This window comes from Hesperophylax consimilis, chromosome 27 (genome assembly GCF_061612785.1).
Source record: "Hesperophylax consimilis isolate HC1 chromosome 27, BYU_Hcon_1.0, whole genome shotgun sequence".
NCBI lineage: Eukaryota > Metazoa > Arthropoda > Insecta > Trichoptera > Limnephilidae > Hesperophylax > Hesperophylax consimilis.
The window spans coordinates 28,698,524-28,719,510 of NC_142862.1; the positions used below are offsets into that span (position 1 = coordinate 28,698,524).

General features: G+C 39.4%; 2 protein-coding genes across 3 annotated transcripts in view; one reads left to right on the top strand and one right to left on the bottom strand.

The window, feature by feature from the left end:
• The window catches only part of Start1 (Steroidogenic acute regulatory protein-like), a 53,370-nt gene extending 44,976 nt beyond the window's left edge, over positions 1–8,394 (top strand). For both annotated transcript variants that reach the window (XM_089648293.1, XM_089648294.1), the window contains exon 12: positions 625–8,394. In XM_089648293.1, coding sequence (XP_089504419.1) covers positions 625–734 — 110 coding nt within the window. In that variant the 3' untranslated portion in view covers positions 735–8,394. The remainder of the gene's footprint in view (positions 1–624) is intronic.
• A 2,043-nt stretch (positions 8,395–10,437) lies between these two features.
• On the bottom strand, positions 10,438–17,676 carry LOC149410903 (uncharacterized). Its single transcript, XM_089648419.1, has 10 exons — positions 17,458–17,676; positions 17,106–17,338; positions 15,878–16,079; positions 14,311–14,595; positions 13,956–14,228; positions 13,781–13,872; positions 13,468–13,581; positions 13,096–13,267; positions 12,756–13,004; positions 10,438–12,675 (listed from the first exon to the last, which is right to left on the bottom strand). Exons 1-10 carry the CDS (start codon positions 17,593–17,595, stop codon positions 12,520–12,522), a joined length of 1,914 nt encoding a protein of 637 aa, XP_089504545.1. The 5' UTR covers positions 17,596–17,676; the 3' UTR covers positions 10,438–12,519.
• Between the last annotated feature and the right edge of the window lie 3,311 nt (positions 17,677–20,987).

Here is a 20,987-nt window from a genome sequence, read left to right on the forward strand (position 1 = left end):
GTTCTGTGATTTTCAACCAAACTTCCAACAAATTCTCATGTAATTCATTGAAATCTTTGAAATCGAGTTCTTTGGCCGCTGTGTCAAATTCAGGATAGGTGTTTGAAGTAAATTTGCAATAAGACAATGTATTCCCGTGAAAAACTAAATTAGCTTAGCCGGGCCGTAAAATTAGGTATTCAAAGTAACAAAGTAAAACAAGTGGAAAATAAGTATTTATAATGGAATTCCACCACGAAATAACAGTTACAAGTAAATTTGTAATATATTATTGTAATAATGTAATATATTATTGTAATAATGTAATATATTATTGTAATAATGTAATATATTATTGTAATAATGTAATATATTATTGTAATAATGTAATATATTATTGTAATAATGTAATATATTATTGTAATAATGTAATATATTATTGTAATAATGTAATCCGTGTAAATCGAAATATCTCAACCGATTACCAGCCGCGGCCTGTCCTCAAAATTTGGGAATTTGAAGTGAATTTGTAAAAATACAGTATTTTTCCCATGTATTTCGAAATTTCTTACAAAGATTTGCTGTTTTGCGGAGTACCCGTTGTGAATTCCTCGTCCATTTTAAGTATTTAATTATTGTTTAAAGGTTGGCTGCCTCAGTACGTGTTGGACATTGCCTTCTCCACGGCTCAGTTGGATTTCCTCGCTCACCTGAGGAAGTATGCGGCTAAGAAACAGGCGGAGGGGGCATTTTAGGATTGGGGACAATGGCTGGTGGCCCCCTCCCACTGATGAGGCTGCCGTACACAGGATTGACCTGACCCCACTAATGGGGATGTAGTACAAATACTGTTGCACATTGACCTACAGATGTTGTTTTGCCAGTGTTTTGTGAAAAGGACACAAATAAAAGTGACTCAGTGTAAATATAATGCATACTGATTAGAATAAGTACCTAAACAAATAAATCTATTATTATGAACTGAAATTAAATAAAAAAAAACATTATAATTGATTGTATCTGTATCTCAGAAGAGAAAGGTCGGATGTAAAATAATCAATATTGACTCCCACTCCGTGCTTAAATTTATGTATTTTTCAACAAGACAAAAACATTGTTGGTTTTCCACAGTACAAATTCAAAGCTTCAAGTTAAAATGTTGTTTGTATTGATTTCTGAATATTAAGAGAACATCTAATTTTTAGCATTGTTTTTCTGAATCGATATACATCTATAAGAGTGAGGGTAAAGTGTAAAAAATATGGAATACACCAATATTACACAATAGCTAATGTGTTGAACGTTGTCGTGGGATAACTGTCTTTATACTTCTGTGTAAAGGTCTCATTTTCCTAAAAAAGTGGACAACCGACCATCGACTTCTGAGGTACAGACATATCTGTATGTTTTCCAACATTATATACAGTAAAAGTCTAGGCCAGAAAACAGAACATGGTGTTAAGAGTGTTACATAAGCATTACATGATTACATATACATACAGGATTAAGATAGGTATAGTTAACAACGGGTTTTACATACATAATAATTGACTATTTTTGTGAAATATCTCCTCCATAGATATATTAGTCCTGGGTTGATCGATCTTATAGACAAATTTCCATAGATGGATCGATGCGCCACCACTGACTGTAGACTGGGTGTCTCAAGTCTTGCTCTTGCGACACAGAAATAGAGATGGTTAATCTGAAATGGCCGGTCACTGCGGTTCCAGTTACAGGAGACTGATACATGGAACTTATTATCTTTGTACAGTTGTTCTCCGATTTGGATACTAGGTACAAACTCACCGTCTCTATTCCTCTGTCGCGAGAATGAGATTCGAGGCGCCCGGTCTACAAAATTTATAAATCTATGATTACTCGCCACATTCATCACAGTTGCTGACTGTGCTGATAGCTTATCGATCGTTGGTGACCAGGTTAAAATGATTAGGTACTTCACAATCCACCCAGGAGTAATAGATATTGCTTTATTTTGATAATAATAGTTTATATAAATACTCTAGTCAGAGCCAGAAATCAAAATAGAAATGAGATAAAGAAAACAGATACAAAGCTATACGGATATGAGAGTGAAATTAGATAAACGTAATATATTCATATTTGGTGAGAGTACATTAATTAAGTACACTTAATTAAGTATTTACGGCCGCTGTTCCCAATTATACTTGGCAATTATTGTTGAGCCAAAATTTTGTGTAAACCATAACCATGCTTAACCTCTCGGAGAGTGAGCTTTTTTGTAGCAAACTGTATCCCAGGAGTGAGCATTTTTGAAGTATACGAATTAAAAAAAATTAAATGCAAAACCATAGTTTTCTCAATATCTAGCAATGTAAAAATATAAAAAAAAAATAATACTTGTACACACAAGTTACAGACAAAACTAATATAGCCTATTGAAGGGATCGTAAACCATTGGAGGTGAACCTACCATAACATGATTACAACGTATATATATATATATATATCAACACCTACTAAAAAATATTACTCACCACAGGATGTCGGGAGAAGATTGAAGTAAATTGTATCCACGTTTGTTGTTTTTGTTTTTTTTTTAACATGGGGCATTATACCCGATTTTCTGCCATCGAAATCGTGCAAAATTGGAGTAAATTCTCCCTGATCCCACACTCGGCAATCGCCTTTTTTACGTTTAGGAGCTGATGCTGATGTAGTATCTTCCTCAATTACTTGATCCTCAGAATCATCATCAAATTCATCCGAAAAATTCAAAAAGTCTGCTATGTCTTGATCATTCAGGAAATTAGGTTTAGACATTTTTAGAAAAAATAACGGTATCGAACACAAATGTTATAGTTGAAAATAAAACGACCAAATCAAAATATAAACAAACAAGAAAAATAACACACGTGGTATTATAAACACGTGTCACTATCACTTCACAATATTTAGTCAAACACTCTATAAATTATTGAACAGAACGATATTATTACATAATGTAACAATCAACAATACGCAAAACCTCGTAGTAATACGTAAAATTCCGATTCGTAGCGAAAATAACGAGAAAACCGCATAAAAACAATGTTGAAACTTAGCAAACTCGCACGCTCTCAAATCTTAGCAAACTCGCACGCTCTCAAATGTTAGCAAACTCGCACGCTCTCAAATCTTAGCAAACTCGCACGCTCTCAAATGTTAGCAAACTCGCACGCTCTCAAATCTTAGCAAACTCGCACGCTCTCAAATCTTAGCAAACTCGCACGCTCTCAAATGTTAGCAAACTCGCACGCTCTCAAATGTTAGCAAACTCGCACGCTCTCAAATCAAATGTTGTCAACTGAAGATAGTAGAGCAATGGCGGTTGATGACGCACGTATTTTTTAAAATTTCAAATAATAACGTCGGTAAATGAGACAACTGTTCAAAATGTTTGACACATTATTGTAAACTGTCCATAGATGGCAGTACACTTTACATTTCATGAATAAATCGCATATGGGTTGAGTTATACACGCGGCCGTAATAGTACGGCCATACTCCTTGGAGAGTTTTTTGTTCTGGCCGTACTTGTACGGCCATACTCGCCGAGAGGTTAAATGCACAATTACGCATCTTCCCAATGCATTTCTACTTAACTTATACCGACCTGGGAACGTTAAGAAATGCAAACAGCATGATTAAAGTCTGCTGATGTAATATAATTTAGGAGCAACGGTGAATGAAGGCGGAATCACTTAAGTTAATCGCAAACTTGGGAACAGGCAAATAGACATTGGATGTATTTTTCACTTAGCTGAGCATTGGCTAAAAGTTAGGAAAAGCGACCTTTAGACTTGCAGTCCTCAACAAATGACATTGTCAATCTAGTACAGGATTACGTTCTTTCTTTCGGTTCCTTAAAGCAGAAAAGGTTGTAAATTGTGACATTTTTGACAGTAAGTTGTCGTATATGTATAAAGGAATAATATTGTAGGCACGGTATATTGAATATGTATTGGTGTATTTCATATCTATTGATAATACACACTATAAATGCCTTTCGTGTAGATTTGAATGGAAACCAATGTTATGACTGTCTACCTTTTGAATCATTGAAGATAATATTAGCGATTCTACAAATGAAAATTTGAAAGAGAAAACCAGAAAAATATTCAGTTGAATCTCATTTTTATTTTAATGTGCGACATCTATTTGGATAAGGTCAGATGAAACATGGCATTTCTTGTTTTCTTATTGTCTTCTGTGTTTGTGGGTATCCAAGGAAATGCTTGAGAAAATAAAGTCAGAGTACTGTAGCTAATTTAAATGTCTACAAGTGGTGTCTGACAAGTGGGCCATAGTCCCATATACCTTCAGTGGTTGGAAGAACAAGTAAAAAGCTATTGAAATTTTCTGAATCTGGGTTCTGGTTGAATGCATACTTATTACAGTGAAACCTCTGTCTATCGTTTTTGAAGGGTCCTGAAAAAAAGCTACATTCATTCTTAAATGTTTAACATTCTAAAAACTGTATGTCATATTTCACATATACATCAATTTAAATAAATGCCGCGATTTCTAGACACTTGGTGTAGTAACTTGTAGTATACTTAGATTTGGATTGCAGGAAATAACTAGTCTTTTAGTATAATCCAGCCAGTGTATTGAGACTTTACTGCAGGGAGTACAACACCAGAATGAATCTATATTAAGCCATAGACGGTGGCCGCTTGCCGCCCATCTGTCAGGGAAGTAGGTATCGCTACCACATTCCCCCCCACTTGAAAGGAGAAATCCCTTCGGGTTTCATACAACTTAACCCGTGCTTAATTACAGAGAAACAACATTATAATAATAATATAATACACTTCAATTAACCTAAGTGTTCCTCGGTGGCAGCCTTCCAGCCTAAAGAGACTGCTGCGATGGTTCTTGAAACAAAGGAGACGACCCATTAGACCCTTTCTGAAAATAGATGGAAAGGTCTAGGTCTGATACTCGCGTATCAGAGTCTAGCTCCTCACAAGACTCATTCTCTCGCTCCGGAGGATTCCACCTTACTACACTCTTAGGTGTCAATTGGTCCCGATGCCTTTTCCACAATTGACATATTGACAAATTAAATAAGTATTTAATTAATGACTCCTGCTTCCCAATCTTTCTTTTCTCTAAAATCCTTCACCATAACTTTCTTTCCCACTTTATAATTTTCCAAATTTCTCTTTCTCGATTTATAAGAATTTCTTTGGTGTTCTCTTCTGACAAGCATTCTTTCTTTCCTTTATCAGGCATTCACTTCTCCCCGTTTCATTCAGAAATAGTTGGAGAAATAAAATCAAAAACCGACCTTAACCGTCGTCCTAACATGGCTACTACAGCTGGCTCTAATCACTAGGTAACCTACCATTATTTAAAAATTTTCTTTAAAAAATTCTTACAGGTTTTAACCCCGTTCTCAGCCAAACCGTTGCTTTGAGGGGATTTACTGGAGATTTTGTGTGTTAAAATCTCCAGAGCAGAATACTGAACCATTATCAGAAACAATAGTTTCTACAATTCCAAACTGTGCGAACATCCTCTTTAATTCCCTTATCGTATTACAAGCATTAGCATGTTTTATATTAATACATTTTATCCATTTGGCACTTGCGTCGACTATAATTAAAAAATTAGTTTTGGCCAATGAACTGAAAAAATCTATATGGATCGTAGTCCATGGTTTTTCTTCAATTGGCCAATTTTGTAAAGGTGATTCCGGTGGATTACCTTGATTTTCCAAACACTCTTTACAAGACCTAATCAAATTTTCTATTTCAATGGCCACTAAAAATATCATCTCGCTAATCCTTTAGTTTTATCTATCCCAAGATGTGCACAATGTCAGATTTAATCATTTTACTCTCGTACTTTTCGGAATAATTGCTTTCTGCCCCCAAAAAATACATCCATCAACTAACGACAACTCTTCTCTAATTTTCCAATAAGCCCACAAATCACTGTCTTTTGGAATTTTCCTTGGCCAACCTTACCGTAAATATTGTTTTGCCAATATGTACTAAAACCTCATCTTGATTTGTAGTCTCCTTTAAATTATCTACACTTAATGGTACCTGAGAATTATCACTGACAAAACATAATAAATCTCTTTCAACATCAAGACAACCAATCGAACTCAGTTTTTCTATATACAAATCCTCCCGATTTCTCTGTTACCTCTATTGGTAATCTTTATCTGATGCTATGTAATCAATTCCATAGTTGAATCCCGCTAAAATTAAGCTATAATGTTGTAACTATTTGCGCTCAAAACAGGAATGCCTTTCTTTTCTGGCAACATTCTGAATAACGCCCGATTGTCACATTCCAATTTGCATTTTCTTCCATACAAATATACAAAAAAAACTTTAAGCCAAATATTATAGCCGTAACTTTGAGATCCAATATTTTTTTTTTTTTTTTTTTTACAGTGAATACCTCACAAGAGTCCCAACTGCTCCCGTCTGGAGCCAGTGAGACTATGGCATCCCCAATTGGGGGATGTTGTGAGGCTGAAGGGAAAGAGGAAGGTGGGGAAGTACCTGGCTATTCAGATCTAGTCACTAAACACGGCTAAAGCCATTTGGAGCAACGTTTCAATTCTGAATGGTGGTCTTACACCAGGGCGATACTGGTAGTATCTTCCACTCTGGAACGTGCCGCAAATATACTATATATTATTTTAATTAATTAATTGTGAAATAACACAAATTAATCAAATAAAATTTATTTGCGCACGCCGGGTTCGAACCCGCGACCTTCGGAATGGCAGTCCAATGCGTTACCACTGGACTATGCCGGCCGTCAATATGCTGTATTTACTCTCGGTATCTGTTAATTTCCTAGATGCAAAAGCTATAGGCCTGTTACTACTGTTGTTTTGTCGTCCCCAAACCCTCTAAGGATGCATCTATCAACAAGTTTACTGGTACCTACTCTAGGATCAAAATGCACTAACACGCAATCTGAAGAAATTTTCTTTTTAAGTTTTAAAACTGCACTTTCACAATCCTCAGACCAAATCGACTAAAAATAGTCGCTATCCGTGTCTGTCTGTTTCTGCGATTAGTTGTTCTAAAGTACGCAACGAATTTTGATAGGGTTTTACTGTCCTTTAGAGAATTTCTTCCGGAAGGTTTGTATATATAATTAATGTAAATTATATTTATAGAAAGTAGAGAAAATTCAATGAGTAAAAAATTCAAGATGTAAAAAAATATTATTGGGCGCTTACATTGCTAACGCTAGCTAAAACTTATAAGATACATCAATTTACTACAGAATTATATATCTTGAACAGGCCTACAGAAAAGTCTGTGATGGTAAATGTCGATCTTTTAATGATAACCCCCAGCAACACCGGGTACATGTCAGCTAGTATATAGATAAATTAGGAATAAAATTCCTGTAATAGTTCACTAAACCTAAAAAACTTCTCAACTGATTAATATTACCAGGGTCATTAGCTTCCATGATTGCTTTAACTTTATTTTCTAGTACTTTTCTTTAGTTTAAAACCTTCATCCGAAATAAAGTACAACAAATATTCAATATTTGGTTTGAAACATTCACATTTATCATTTATCTTAATTTACCGTGAGACCACAAAGTTTTAATCTATTCAGAACTGCTACTACATTTCTATTATTATTATTATTTATTTTTTATTTTTGAAATACATGCATATGACAGATTTGCAGAAGAAAAAAATATGGTTCTAAAAACTAATTACAATAAAATGTTTTCTTTTTAATTATGCTCATCTATTGATTTCCCCGTAATCAAAATCAATTTATATTATAAAAGTAAGTGTACAATGTGCATGCCGCTAAAACTCAGAAACGAGTCAAGGTACAATCAAGTGTTACATGGTGTGGTATCGATAGGTATTCGTTGAAGTTTCCATTGTTGAGAGGTATGTTGTCGTAAATGTGGATTAAAAATCCTTATCTTTTTCACGACGTGAAACGATCATTGAAGTAATCAGCTTTCAGAAGAATTAATGATTGAATCTCTTGTTACGTAACGGGCAGCCTTCAGGCCCTCTAACCCATTATCGAGTTATGTAACCCACATGTATAGTGAGTACATGTGAGGTATTTGTTTATAATAATTCTTTAAAGTAAACAAATCACAGCTGTTCTGTTACCAGCTGTAAAGCGCGGGAAGGGGGGGTAGCGGGTGTTAGTTCTAGAATCGGCCGGTCTATTTGAAATGATCCAAAAGCAATAATAATGCAGTACCCACACACCGGCGCAATTTTTCGTTTGTAGCTTAAAAGTACATTGAAAAGTTGAAAATCCAAAAGTTATTTATGGTAAGTTTTTAGATTTTCACGGCCAAAAGCATTTTTGTTGTATGTTTTTGGGGTGTTATGCCGTGTTGCGCTAACTCCTTCTTTAGCCGACGTTTCGGACATCGTTGCAGTGTCCATCATCAGGGCAGATCCGGTAGGACACATCTTCGGATCTACCGGATCTGCCCTGATGATGGACACTGCAACGATGTCCGAAACGTCGGCTAAAGAAGGAGTTAGCGCAACACGGCATAACACCCCAAAAACATACAACAAAAAAGTTATTTATCTTTTTTACTTCTACCATCATGTAGAATCACCTCCTGAAGTTACTGCACTTTCACCCCGCACACCCTGTATGTTTCTTTTCAGCAGTAATTTTCTCATCACACAATATAAAATAATGATCTAATCTTGTTTGGAACACACAAAAACAATCTGTCTTATTACTGAAAGTCTGTAACGGCTTTATATGTGCAGTGGTGAAAAGCAAAATTACCACAAAAAATGAAATAACGTAACCACGAATGTGAAGATGTACTCAAGTGACTGACCTGATTGGCCCTTGGCACCTTCTCTGCTCATCTCAGATCCAGGATCAGCTTCCCGCCGCTCCTTCCTAGATGATCTCGACAGAATCCTCTCCCCGCGTCTCATAATTACTCAGGATGTCTCTTGACAGGCTCAGCTCCCCGCTTCACCTTATTATTCCGGATGATTCTTGGTGTACTTCCACTATGGATCTCAGCTTCGGACCTAGTTGGATTCAGCTTCCTGCTGTTTAAGTCTCTTCCAATGATTGTAGAAACATCTAGAACCGCCCGTAACACAATTAAATTTGCCTTCAACAAAATTCTCACAGAATCTTTGATATTTTCTCGTCGCCACTGTAGTATACTTAGATTTGGGTTGCAGGAAATAAGTAGTTTTTTGTATAACCCAGCCAGTTTATTAAGATTGTGGAGTATAATTCCAGAATGAACCTATATAAAGCAATAGACGGTGGCCGCTCGCCGCCCATCTATGTCAGTGAGGTAGGTACCGCTACCACACTTGTCTACAACATATTTTCCACTTATTAAACCATTTTTAATCTTTCTTGAAGAAGATGCACTTTTTTCACCGTACGGTTAATTTTTAAGGTTGAAACATTTTACAAAGAAACCCATAAAAATCGTTGTCATAATTAATTGTTTATTTATACAATCATTAAAAGAAACTAGAACTCAACTCAAAAACTAGAGAGTGAAAATATAATGGCAGCGTGTACCGCATTTGAATGTCTAACTATGTACAAGTAATGTCAGGAGCGGCTGCCGGCAGCCATTGATCCTGTAAAATAGTACAGAAACTGCTTCAAACGATTCATCTATTTTTGCAAGTTTTGTATGATATTAATTGGGGACTGAAGAAATAAGTGACAGCCGGAAAATTATTATTCGAGGAACTATCGATGGAGATTTCACTGTATAAAATTACTAAGCTGGTATTTTATTATGTGGCTGAGCTACTGAACTTCTTTATTCTTCTTATAGCATTGTTCTTGCTGCTACCTGCTCAACCTTTTACCATTTCGTTTTACTTTACAAACACATTTATATTCAGAGGTGAGAGCAAACAAACCCATTTGTAATACATTACATATAGTAATATAATATAAGGATAAGATGTATATTTTTACTTCTAAAAATGATAAATAAGCCCTTTTAAAAAATATTTTATTTATTTTAGCCTTCCACACTAGCCACCTAATACAGTTCAAGATCTTTAAGTTGAAAATGCAGCCGTACTAGCCACCATGGTCATAACAACAACATAAATCCTTCTTTCTATCGATTTCCAATTGGCTACATACCTTATACATAGTACATATAGTGATTACGTTTTTAGCACACTTAGGTATGACAAAAATAATATATAGACCTACATGACCGCAAGATCCACCTTCAGGTTGTTAGCTAAATGAGGAGCAGGGAACAAGGAGATGCCAAAATGTTAAATAAATATAGATGAAATATGATTTAAGATTTTCACGGCCAAAAGTATTTTTGTTATTGTTTGTTTTTGGGGTGTTATGCCGTGTTGCGCTAACTCCTTCTTTAGCCAACGTTTGCAGCGACACAGCATTGCAGTGTCCATCATCATGTCCATCCATCAACACATCTGCCCTGATGATGGACACTGCAATGCTGTCCGAAACGTTGGCTAAAGAAGGAGTTAGCGCAACACGGCATAACACCCCAAAAACAAATAACAAAAATAAATATAGATGGTTCGTGGGGTTGGATTTCTAAAAAAATTAACTATAATTATTCAAATTATATCTCAGTTGTGAAGCTCTGTAGGCGGCTGGAATACTTAGGACGGGTTGTTTCGGAAAATCTGAACAATTCTTCATATTTCAAAGTTAATTATCAAGTTCTGTGAAAGATTTTTTCAAGTTCTGTTAGTATTTCAGTTCTGTCAAGCAACTAGCCTATAATAATATAATCACAGAATTTGATTAGGACGTTCACAGAATCCGATAATGAACGTTGAAATTTGATGAATTGTTCAAATTCTCCGAAACAACCCGTCCTTAGTGTGTGCGGAGTTATTAAATTATACAAGGAAAACTAAGAAGTTTATCTATTTAGCACATACTTAATATTAACCTCTGATCTGAAGCTGTATGATATTGAATTTACTGGGCATTAATAATTTTTTTTTAAGTTTCTTTATTCATTGAATTGTTTGTTACATGCATTGAGGATTTTTCGACCACCATGCTAGGCACATGCCCGTGTTATGGTGGTCGGAATGGAGCGGTAGTACCAGGAACATAGTTTTGTGTAACTGGTGAGTTGATCCATCATGTAGAAATGGGTTGCCTTCGAAGGTGCTGCAATGGCATACAGCTCCCTTTGTTGCTGACGGGTGCTGAAACGGCGGGCTGAGCAGTTGCCCGGGCTCCAGCCTCGCGGTTCCTGGTGATGTCCAAATCCAGTCCCAGGGCGGTGTTAGCCAACCGACTACATCTACTGCGGTCATAGCCATCAGGTCTCGCGCAGCGCTTCTGCGAACATCTCTAGCTCTAGGTGTAGTCGGAAGGTCTTCAGAACGTGCAGGGGAACAGAGGAACAGATCCGTGTATCTCAGAAATACTAGTCCAATGTTAAAGTCCAGGGTTTTGATATCACAAATAATAATCTTCAGCCCCTGATGGACGCAGATTTCAATGATCACACGATGAAGTAAAATGAAGATGGCAAAGTGGTGCGTCGACCAGTCACAGTATGGTCACAGGCACGAAGGTCGGAGTCACCAGTGGTTCGTCAAAGAATGCGAGCTCCAGGGCAACATCTTGTCTTTCTGACCCCTCTCCACAGTTGGTCGGCATAACCAACTGTGCAGGGAAAAATATGTGTGCATACCCTCGGTTAAGTAAAACTTGTTTGTATGTTTCATAAATAAAAGGTCCTTATTCAGATCAATTATCAAATTTTACTTCAATAAATAATAATACATTGTGCTTTATCGAAATTTCTTATTTTATGTATAAATGGTACAAAACGCTTTGTTCAGTTTTATGGCGAAATTTAATTTTTATCTTTAAAAACTTGTACAAAATGCTTACATTATAATAGTCTATTTATACTTAATAATATTGTTAAGAATTACAACCCTTTTCTTTCATTAATATAATAATTACATGTTATGGAGACGATTCAATTGATTTATTGCATTCAGGAACTAAAGTAGTCCTAGAGAGAAGTCGTATGTGATGTCATTGTTCTAGTATTTTCTGATTTTTTCATTTTCATACAAGATGTGTGAGAAGGAAGAGAATGATGCACTTATGAGCTCCCCCTGGGACTACTATATGTACATTTTATGTTATGATTGGCTCAGACCGGTTAGGGAAATATTTATAGGAAATTCATACATTTTCTATGAAATGAATGCACGAATATGTGCACGTAGCGCTGAGGGCACGGTTTATTCACACACATATATGGCGAAGAGGTTAATTAAATTATTGGCTATGGCTTCCTATGAAAACCTTACAAGCGAGTTTTGCAGTAATTCCGTTGTGGTAAAATTCATTTACAGTATTAATTAGTTGTGGAGGTGATAATTTTGTTTTTATCATAATCGTCTCACTTATTTTATTTAGGGCTATTGGAAATATGTTACGTTAGAATACACAGTAAATGAGGTAACAGTACAAGTAGTTTCAGTCTTGGAGTGTGTGGTGCTCACTGGGAGTGCTTGGTGCGCTGCAGCTTGAGGTGTACGAGACGCACATGCGTGTTGAGGGTGGAGTCCTGAGCAAACTTCTTGCCACAGTCGGGGCAGCTGAAGGGTCTCTCCCCCGTGTGGACGCGCAGGTGCTTCACCAGCACCGCCTTGGCCTGAAACAAGAAGAATGCTCATTAGCCGGGCGCACCTATCTGTTATTAAAACTAAGTAAACACCAAGCCACAGTACTGACCCTGAAGGCCTTGTTGCAGAAGTGACATAGGTGTGAGCGCTCGGGACGGATGCCATCGTGTATCTTCCTTTGGTGCGAGCGCAGGCCATCGCGCGTGCCAAACTGCTTCTGGCACAGCGGGCACTCGTGCTCGCGCAATCCCAGGTGTACCCACGCCACGTGCGCCTTCAGCTGCTTCTCCCCCGCGTAGCGCCGCGCACACTGATCGCACGCAAACTCCATCTTGGACGAGTCCGCGTGGGCCTTGGTCTAACAACAGACAACAATAGTCAATCAGTTAATAGTTAGTTGTATCAGTTAATAGTTAGTTGTAATGAGATAACACCGTGACAGAGCCAACCTTGCGCAGGTGTAGGCGGAGGTTGGAGGCCGTCTTGAAGCGCAGGTCGCACTCCACGCAGTAGAAGTCCTGGCTGGTGAGGTGCGTCACCTTGTGCGAGTAGAGCAGCGAGGCGTAGCGGAAGGCCTTGGGGCACTGTGAGCACGGGTAGCGCGCCACATCAGCGTGTCTCCTGATCCAACATATGCGCACATTAGTACACTGTCACAGGCAGGTAGCAGCCACTACATTCATTATATTCAAGGCAATATACTTACAAGCCAGATTGGTCCTCGTGATGACTAGATTGAAACAGTAGATAATAAAACACGTTAATGAATGAAACTCTCTACAGATAAGGACAATGTGGACAGAGAGGTATACAGAACTCACAGCATATGCGCGCGCAACGTCTCGATGGTCTTGAAGAGCTTGCCGCACTTGTCACAGGTCACCTTGCTGCTGGGGAAGTGCACGCGCATGTGCTTCTGGAACATGGTTCGCTTCCTGCAACACAAATGCATTTCTCTATTAGTAGAGGCAAATGCATATGGTAAACTCAAATGGCCCGTGCTACAAGCTGGGTGATGTAATAGGGCAAGCTCACTGACGTTGTGCCCAGTTGTTAGGCGCTGTCTGGTAATATATTAAATGTATTGTGTGACAGTGTTTTCCACGGTTAGCAGTAAGATAGAAATATACTCACGTGAGGGTTTTGTTGCAAACGTTGCAGACATAGGTGCGCGGGCAGGAGGTGTGCTGCAACGCAAAGTGCTCCAACAGGTCCTGGCGCGAAGCCTGCAACACGCACCCACACACAACACGGTTACAGCTTGATGATTACAATGATGGGTGTTGTTCCAACAAGGACCTAGTATTACCTTGATAAACCCGCACTGTTTGCACTTGTACTTAGTGGTGTGTGACTTGAGGTGGCCGCGCAGGGACACAGCGCTGGGTAGGAACTGGTGGCACAGCGGGCACTCCAACGCGAAGGGGGCGGGGCGGTGGCGCAGGGAGTGGGCGGCCAGCACGTCGGGGTAGTTGAAGGCCTTGGCGCATGGCTCGCAGCGGTGCGGCGCAGACAAGAAGCGGGGGGAAGCCAGCGTGGCCTGGCGTGCCGCTTCTACCTCCGCCATGTCCAGCTTTATCACCTGCAATACGCACGCACGCATTATCGCAATGGTATTTACACCAAAACAACAAGACTGCAGTAGTACAACAGAAGTGACTAACGGTATATTCGTCAGTCTCCAGCACCATGCGCGAGGCTCCCTTCTTCTTGCCCTCCTTCCCGCCCTTGTCCGGTGTTCTGCTTTTCCCCTTAATCTTGTGTCGGCGCTCCATTCTCTTGGTGCCGCCGCAATCGGCCTTGAGTTTGCCCTCAGTCTTCCGTCTCCGTTCCTTGTTCTTGCGGTGCTTGCGCTTTTGGTCCCACTGTGCCGCCTCCAGAGCCAGGGGGAGGTCATCCAGCGGGAGGTCAGCCAGCGGGAGGTCATCTAGCGAATCAAACTCTTCCTTCTGCAATACAAGAGAAATGGGGGAAATATTATTATTTGAATACCGCATACGGTCCCAACTGCTCCCAAGAAGGGGATTAAGGGAGGATACGGGGGCTGAGGGGTTGGTGTGGTGGTAGGAGGGGGTGGTGATAGGGGGGAAGGGGGGTAGGTCGGGATTTTCTTTTTATTTAATATGTGAATACCGCAAAAGAGTACCAACTGCTACCAACCGCTGGAGCCAGTTGAGGGACTCTGCACTACTCATACAACAGTAATACATGCATTCGTATGACGTGTTTGAAGCTTAACATGTTTTTCTCTGACCCGAATGAATGATTAATTCTGACCAATGACGTGACTACTTTAATATCGACGAATACTGACCAATGATGTGATGGCTGTGGTTTAGAATAATTTTTTACAGAATCGATTCCTTGTCCGATGACATTTCAAAACAATCGTCTCAGACTTTGGTTTCAAATAATTTTTGACAGAAACGATTTCTTGTTCGATGATGTTTCAAAACAATCATCTGAGGTTTTGGTTTCAAATGATTTTTGACAGAAACGATTCCTTGTTCGATGATGTTTCAAAACGATATTCTCAGACCATTAAAATTACCAGCAGTGCATTTCACTTTTAAAATATGCCTAGTATTTCATGAGGGCTATTAGCAAATTAATGAATGTGGGTACGGCAATTCATTCATTAAGTTACATTTGTAAAATAAGGGAATAAATAATACTGCTCCCTCAGCATTCGCAAAATTATCTCGAGATTAAAAGACACGCAATCCATCGCTGAAAATCTCACAAAATCATTTAAATTCATCGCCCGCGAGTGGCAATGTGTGAATGTTGTAGCGCTAACATTGTAAGTAAGTATTCCTAAAAGAATCCATTTGAACGATTACGCATGAATAAAGTGGTGCACAATTCTCTTGCCTTCAAGGCGCTTCGCTCAAGCATCAATAGTGCGTGGGATGAGTTATATATCTGCACTGCTCTAACACATGATTTGCCAATGTGAGCGTAATCTGTGTCACCATTTCGGCAGGCCGAGCTGTCTCGATACCGCCCGATGCTGTCCCCGTAGAATGAAAGATAGTTCTTGTAATAACCTGGCGGGAATTATGACCAGATAGTACTTTATATGGTTGACTGGGGTACAGATGTGGCTGTAAGTTATGTGAAGACTAAAGACAAGCAGTGCAATGCACAAAAACCGCCTGCGGAACAAATCGTAACTAAGAAAGTAGTCCCTAATATCAACAAATCAGTGAAATTCGGCTAGTGAATTACCTTAACATGGCCAGTCACATCTTCCTCTTTGATCTCAAACTTGACATCAGCCGTTCCACCCGGCCCCTGCGTGTCCTCTAACCCCGGTGGCTGGTGTAGTTCCGGTGGCTGGTCTAGCCCCAGGGTCCCCTCAGGTCCGTCTGGCTCGTATGACCCGTCCGGGCCGTCTGGGTCCATTTTCTCATCGTACAATGCATCGGACCTGAAACAGGGGAAATGGATACCATTCATTTTCCTGAGATACTTCAAACATTTAACTCTAAATATAAAGATACGAGCTGAAGTTCCCCGGGCTTTACACAGACATTTTGGAAATCAGATGTAGACAGCAATTTTTCTCGTCAAGTGTTCAAACTTTTATTAAGAAGTATCAAAATTCTGCTATAAGAGGTGGGGATGGTCTATCGAATTCTTGTTCCTCAAGTGTGCACTATTTCATCAATCTCAGAATAAAACTGTAGATTTGTAAAACAAATCACAAACCCTATACAAGCTGAAGTACCCGGCGTTGCCTGGGTTTTAACTGTTTGGGTGCCAATCGTCGATTTTCGTCGATTCGTGTTTTAACGAAGATTGCCGATCGTCGATTTCCGTCGATTGCGTCAGTCGTGTTCTGATTCGCGCGTACGTCTGTACGTAAAATTCTCATTTTTTCGAAACGCCTGGACTTCGGGATCCTCCTCTGCGTGATTCTAAACCAATATTCTTTAATAAAACACCGAATAAATCATTGAAATCCTTGAAAATTCAAAGAATTTATGGGGTTTTAAAAAAATATATAGTTTCATAAAAAATAATGTTTTTTTGGTGGCATTTTACAAGCAACTGTATGAATTAGACAGTGACCTTCCTCTTGTTTTGTAGGTCAAATGTGCAAAATTTCATTTCGCGGAATAAAATTACAAAAAAACTATGAAATCCATTCGCCACAGCCACTCTTCTTTATATAAATAGATAGATTACAGATGGAATTTAAAATATTATTTATTTTTAAGGCATTAACAAATTATTAACGTTATTATACATCATACCCAACTAATAATTGAAAGTTGTGAAGATTGTCACGGCGACGGTCTTGCGCACCACTTCAGGCTGCGCGTACCGGTACTGTCTAATATAATATTTCAATATCTGAAAAGATTTTATTCAGTAACAATGAATCTCACATTTAAGATTTGGGTATTTAAAACACTTGATGACCAGCGCCATTTAGACTAACGGTACTCACTCAAATAGGATGAACAATCCTATGTTGGGGCCAGGCGGCACTACTTCACGGTCCCTTGAGTTGAGCAGCACGGGGCCCGAGCACCCCAGGCCGGGCCAGGGGGGCTCTAGGGGATGGAGATGGGGTAGCAGCAGACTGCGGGCTCGTAGGGCGCTGGCCCGCAGCCGCACAGAGCCCCGCAGCGCTCCCAGGCAGCCACGGCACATCACACACGCAGCGCCATAGCTCTCCTCCTGGACACACGGGAATTACTAAAACTTACAATAATGTAGTTCACGTCCGAGCCAGCTTGTATATCTCTATGATAATATTAATGATTACTCAGAGTAGCAACATAAAGCGGGTTGGATACCTCGGCCAGGGTCTGCAGTTCTACCAGCCGGTAGAAGTGCCGGAGCAGCGCGCCGTCCAGCGGGAATAGCGGGCCGGTGCTCTGCAGACACGCCCGGCACGCGCGCAAAGTACTCATCGCAGTCACCGGTATACACATTCACTAACTATAGTGATTGTTGTTGGGCCGCAGCCGGTTAAATCTGGCGTCTGACAGTAAAGTGACAGCAGTGACAGTAGATCGCCGCCATTTTTGTTTGTAATCAACTCGGCTCGGGGTGGCCCTATTACTAAATTATTTCATTTCGGTAGGTACCCGTACCAATGAACCTACGGCGATATAATATATCGATAATATTATTATAGAGAGGAACTGGTTATTTCTGGAACCGGTTCCTACGGGAAAAAGTCGAAAAAATTTCCGGCCACCCCCATCCACATGACAAAATAAATATAATGGTACAGTGGTATGACTACATGTTCGTACTTGGACAGGGGTTGTTTAAAAAAAACACATTTTTTTCATTACTAGCAATGATTTGTTTATTATTATTTTTTTCATTAGCACCACACTGGAGGCCTGGAAGAAAATATCTTTTGGGTTGCTGTGTGAAGGGTTTTTAAGGAAAGGAAGGAATTAAAGATCTGGGAAGGATAAAGGTACGAGAGGTGGGTAGGAATCTGGAAGTTAATATGGCCGGAGAGGTAAAAAGGTCTCAACCAGTCTCTACAACAGAGTAGGCGGGCAGTCGCATCCGCCGCTAAGATCTACACAATCCTCAATCACCAAACGCAGCTTGCCACTTGGACTGATCTATGGAAGAGGTGTTGGTTATTCAATAAATAGTTCCCGGGGCGGCGGTACATATACCCTTCTCCCAAATTGAGGCATATATTTTAATTTATTGTACCAGCAACATTGCAACATATTATCATTTATTTATTCGTAATTGATTTCACAAGGATACGGATGATTCAAAGCGGTTAAAGCCATTTGTTTTTTTACCAATACTACCCATCTTAGTTGAGACATTTATTCTCGGATGGAGAGTACTACATTTTAAATTTGAGTCTACACGGAGATAAATAACTATTACTTAATATTATAAATTTATTCAGAATCTCTTCATGTTATTCGGAATCCTGATATTTAAGAATATAATTTAATTTTTAGGAATATTGATATTTTTTATTTCCGAATTACTTATATATATATATTTTAATTTAATTTCAATTTAAAAATGAAATCATTTCGGTGGTATGGGAGAGGAAACATTGTTCTCATTGACGATATTTATGTTGGGGTGAAGGGTGTTCCTCGCAAAACTTTCATACAATGAACTAAGTCAGTGGTCCTGCGGGTTCGATGTCCAGACGCTGCTCCAACTGGTGGAAGACGAGAACAAAGGAATTAGCACCTATATAAACGGAGGAGAACCTAAGTACACCATCATTCCACTCGAGAAGTCCGACTCAGTGTAACGGAGGAGTCGGCCGTTATGACCGGTTCCCCCCGCGTCACGCCTCGCTCTTCTTTCACCTCATCGCTACAGGACCTACTCATCTACACCCGGTTTTGCACGGAATACAACCATGGACTCCTTGGGATTCACCTCAGCGCCCTGGCCCCGGTTATCATTCCTGGCCAGCGCTGACCTAGACCCTGCGACCCCGCGTCTAGACCCTGCGACCACTTCGCCAGTCGGCGGCCTGCATCTCCCGCTCATCTGCCGATCAGGTCCATCGCACCTTCGGCTACTTCGTTCACACTGGAGTTCCCGGAAGACCCCACGTCTTCATCAGTGCTGGATACATCCACGAGTCCGGTCTCCACCAACGTGGCGTCGACTCATTGACCCGCGCCTCAACCACATCATCGCCGTCTACACCTGGTGTCATCATCAGTCCAGAGCCATCTCCCAACTGCGCAATTATACTGACTCAAAATAAACGCTGTTACACACACAAAATCATCTTTCATTGTCTCACTACCAGATCCACATATATCTACCAATTGATCTTAATATATACCTATTAAATGTAACTGTTGTTGGTAAAATGGGCGAAGCCCAACCAAGTGCCGCCCGCAGTATATCAATAACTCATTCCGCATCTTCGTATTTTTCAAATAATTTCACTTAAATTTTTGATATATTTCAATGCTTCATATTGATAGAATCGTTTAAAAAGCTGTTTCCAAAACATTTTTAATAAATATTAAAAAAAAGATAATTAGTACAGTGAGCTTCGCTACCCGTTTGACTTCTGAAATAAGAGAACATTTTTTTAAGAAAGGTGGAGCAGTAACGATGTTGATTTTTATCCATAAAATAATTCGTGGGCTATTCTTAATATTAAAGACATATTATTCCGTATTTGCTCTTTTTAACAGTATTGAAAATAGGTATCCTACTTATATCCCGAGTGAGAGACCACCATTAGAATCGAAATGTGGTTTATGCCGGGTTTAGTAAAGAATCTAACTAGGACTGCACTTACTAAACTCCCCGTGAACCATCTCAGCCAGATATAATTTCTCTAGATGGGATTCCATCGTCCCATCTCAGGGCATTTGAGGTTATCCACCGCTTACGCGCTCTGGTATAAGTAACAGATGGTTACTCCTTCAGGGTTCTCAAAAGGACTTTTTTTTGGTTAAACGACCCTACATTTATTATAAAAATAATAGTAATAAATTTTTTAAATAATTATAATACCCCATCTCAGGGCAGTTGGGGGTCTTTTGCTGTTTTCACAAAAAATGCCCGACATATTGGTGTCCGGTTCTGATTAAAGTGTGTGTGTCCTTCAATGAAGCTGACTTTAATGTGTACATAATTACTCTGTCATAAGTATTCATGGTAAATTGTTTGTTATTTGTTAATTCGGTAACTTCCTCCAAACCTGACTGTCGATCGATTGAAGGAATATTTTCGAACTTCCAAACAGTCAATTAATTGCGGGATTCCTTATCCGGACTTTGAAGATCCGTCGGTAATCCACTGCTAATGCGGAGCAAGAAAAATCCCAGGGAATTGTTACCAAAAAAGATACATTGAAATGACAAAAAAAGATGCAGGGGTTGCGGTCAGTATACTGGACCCTTTCTCCAATCTACAACGTCGTTAGATTATTCGGATTGTCGCCCTATTCAATGGCGGTGAAAAACAACCGCGCTCTCTGGTCAGTCAGCAGATCCTCCCTGCTCTATAATATCTTGTTCATAGTCATCGTGTTGTTCTGTTTGCTGCCGCTCATTGAATACATTCAAGTCACGGTACATCTTGGGAAACTTGATAAATTGGCCATGTATTCGGAATTCTTCAGGAGGGTCAGTGGATTTCTGATTGCCATAATGTGCGTAACTCTCTCTCTATTGAATCGACACAGGACCTGCAGATTAATGAAGAACATGGATGATTTTGACGTTGACCTTACGATTTATGGAATAAAGATAGATTATGAACAAACGCGACTTATCAATAGAATCATGGTGGTGGCAGTGTACTCTTCGCTCTTCGCTCTTCGTGTGTATGGTTGTGGACTCTATTG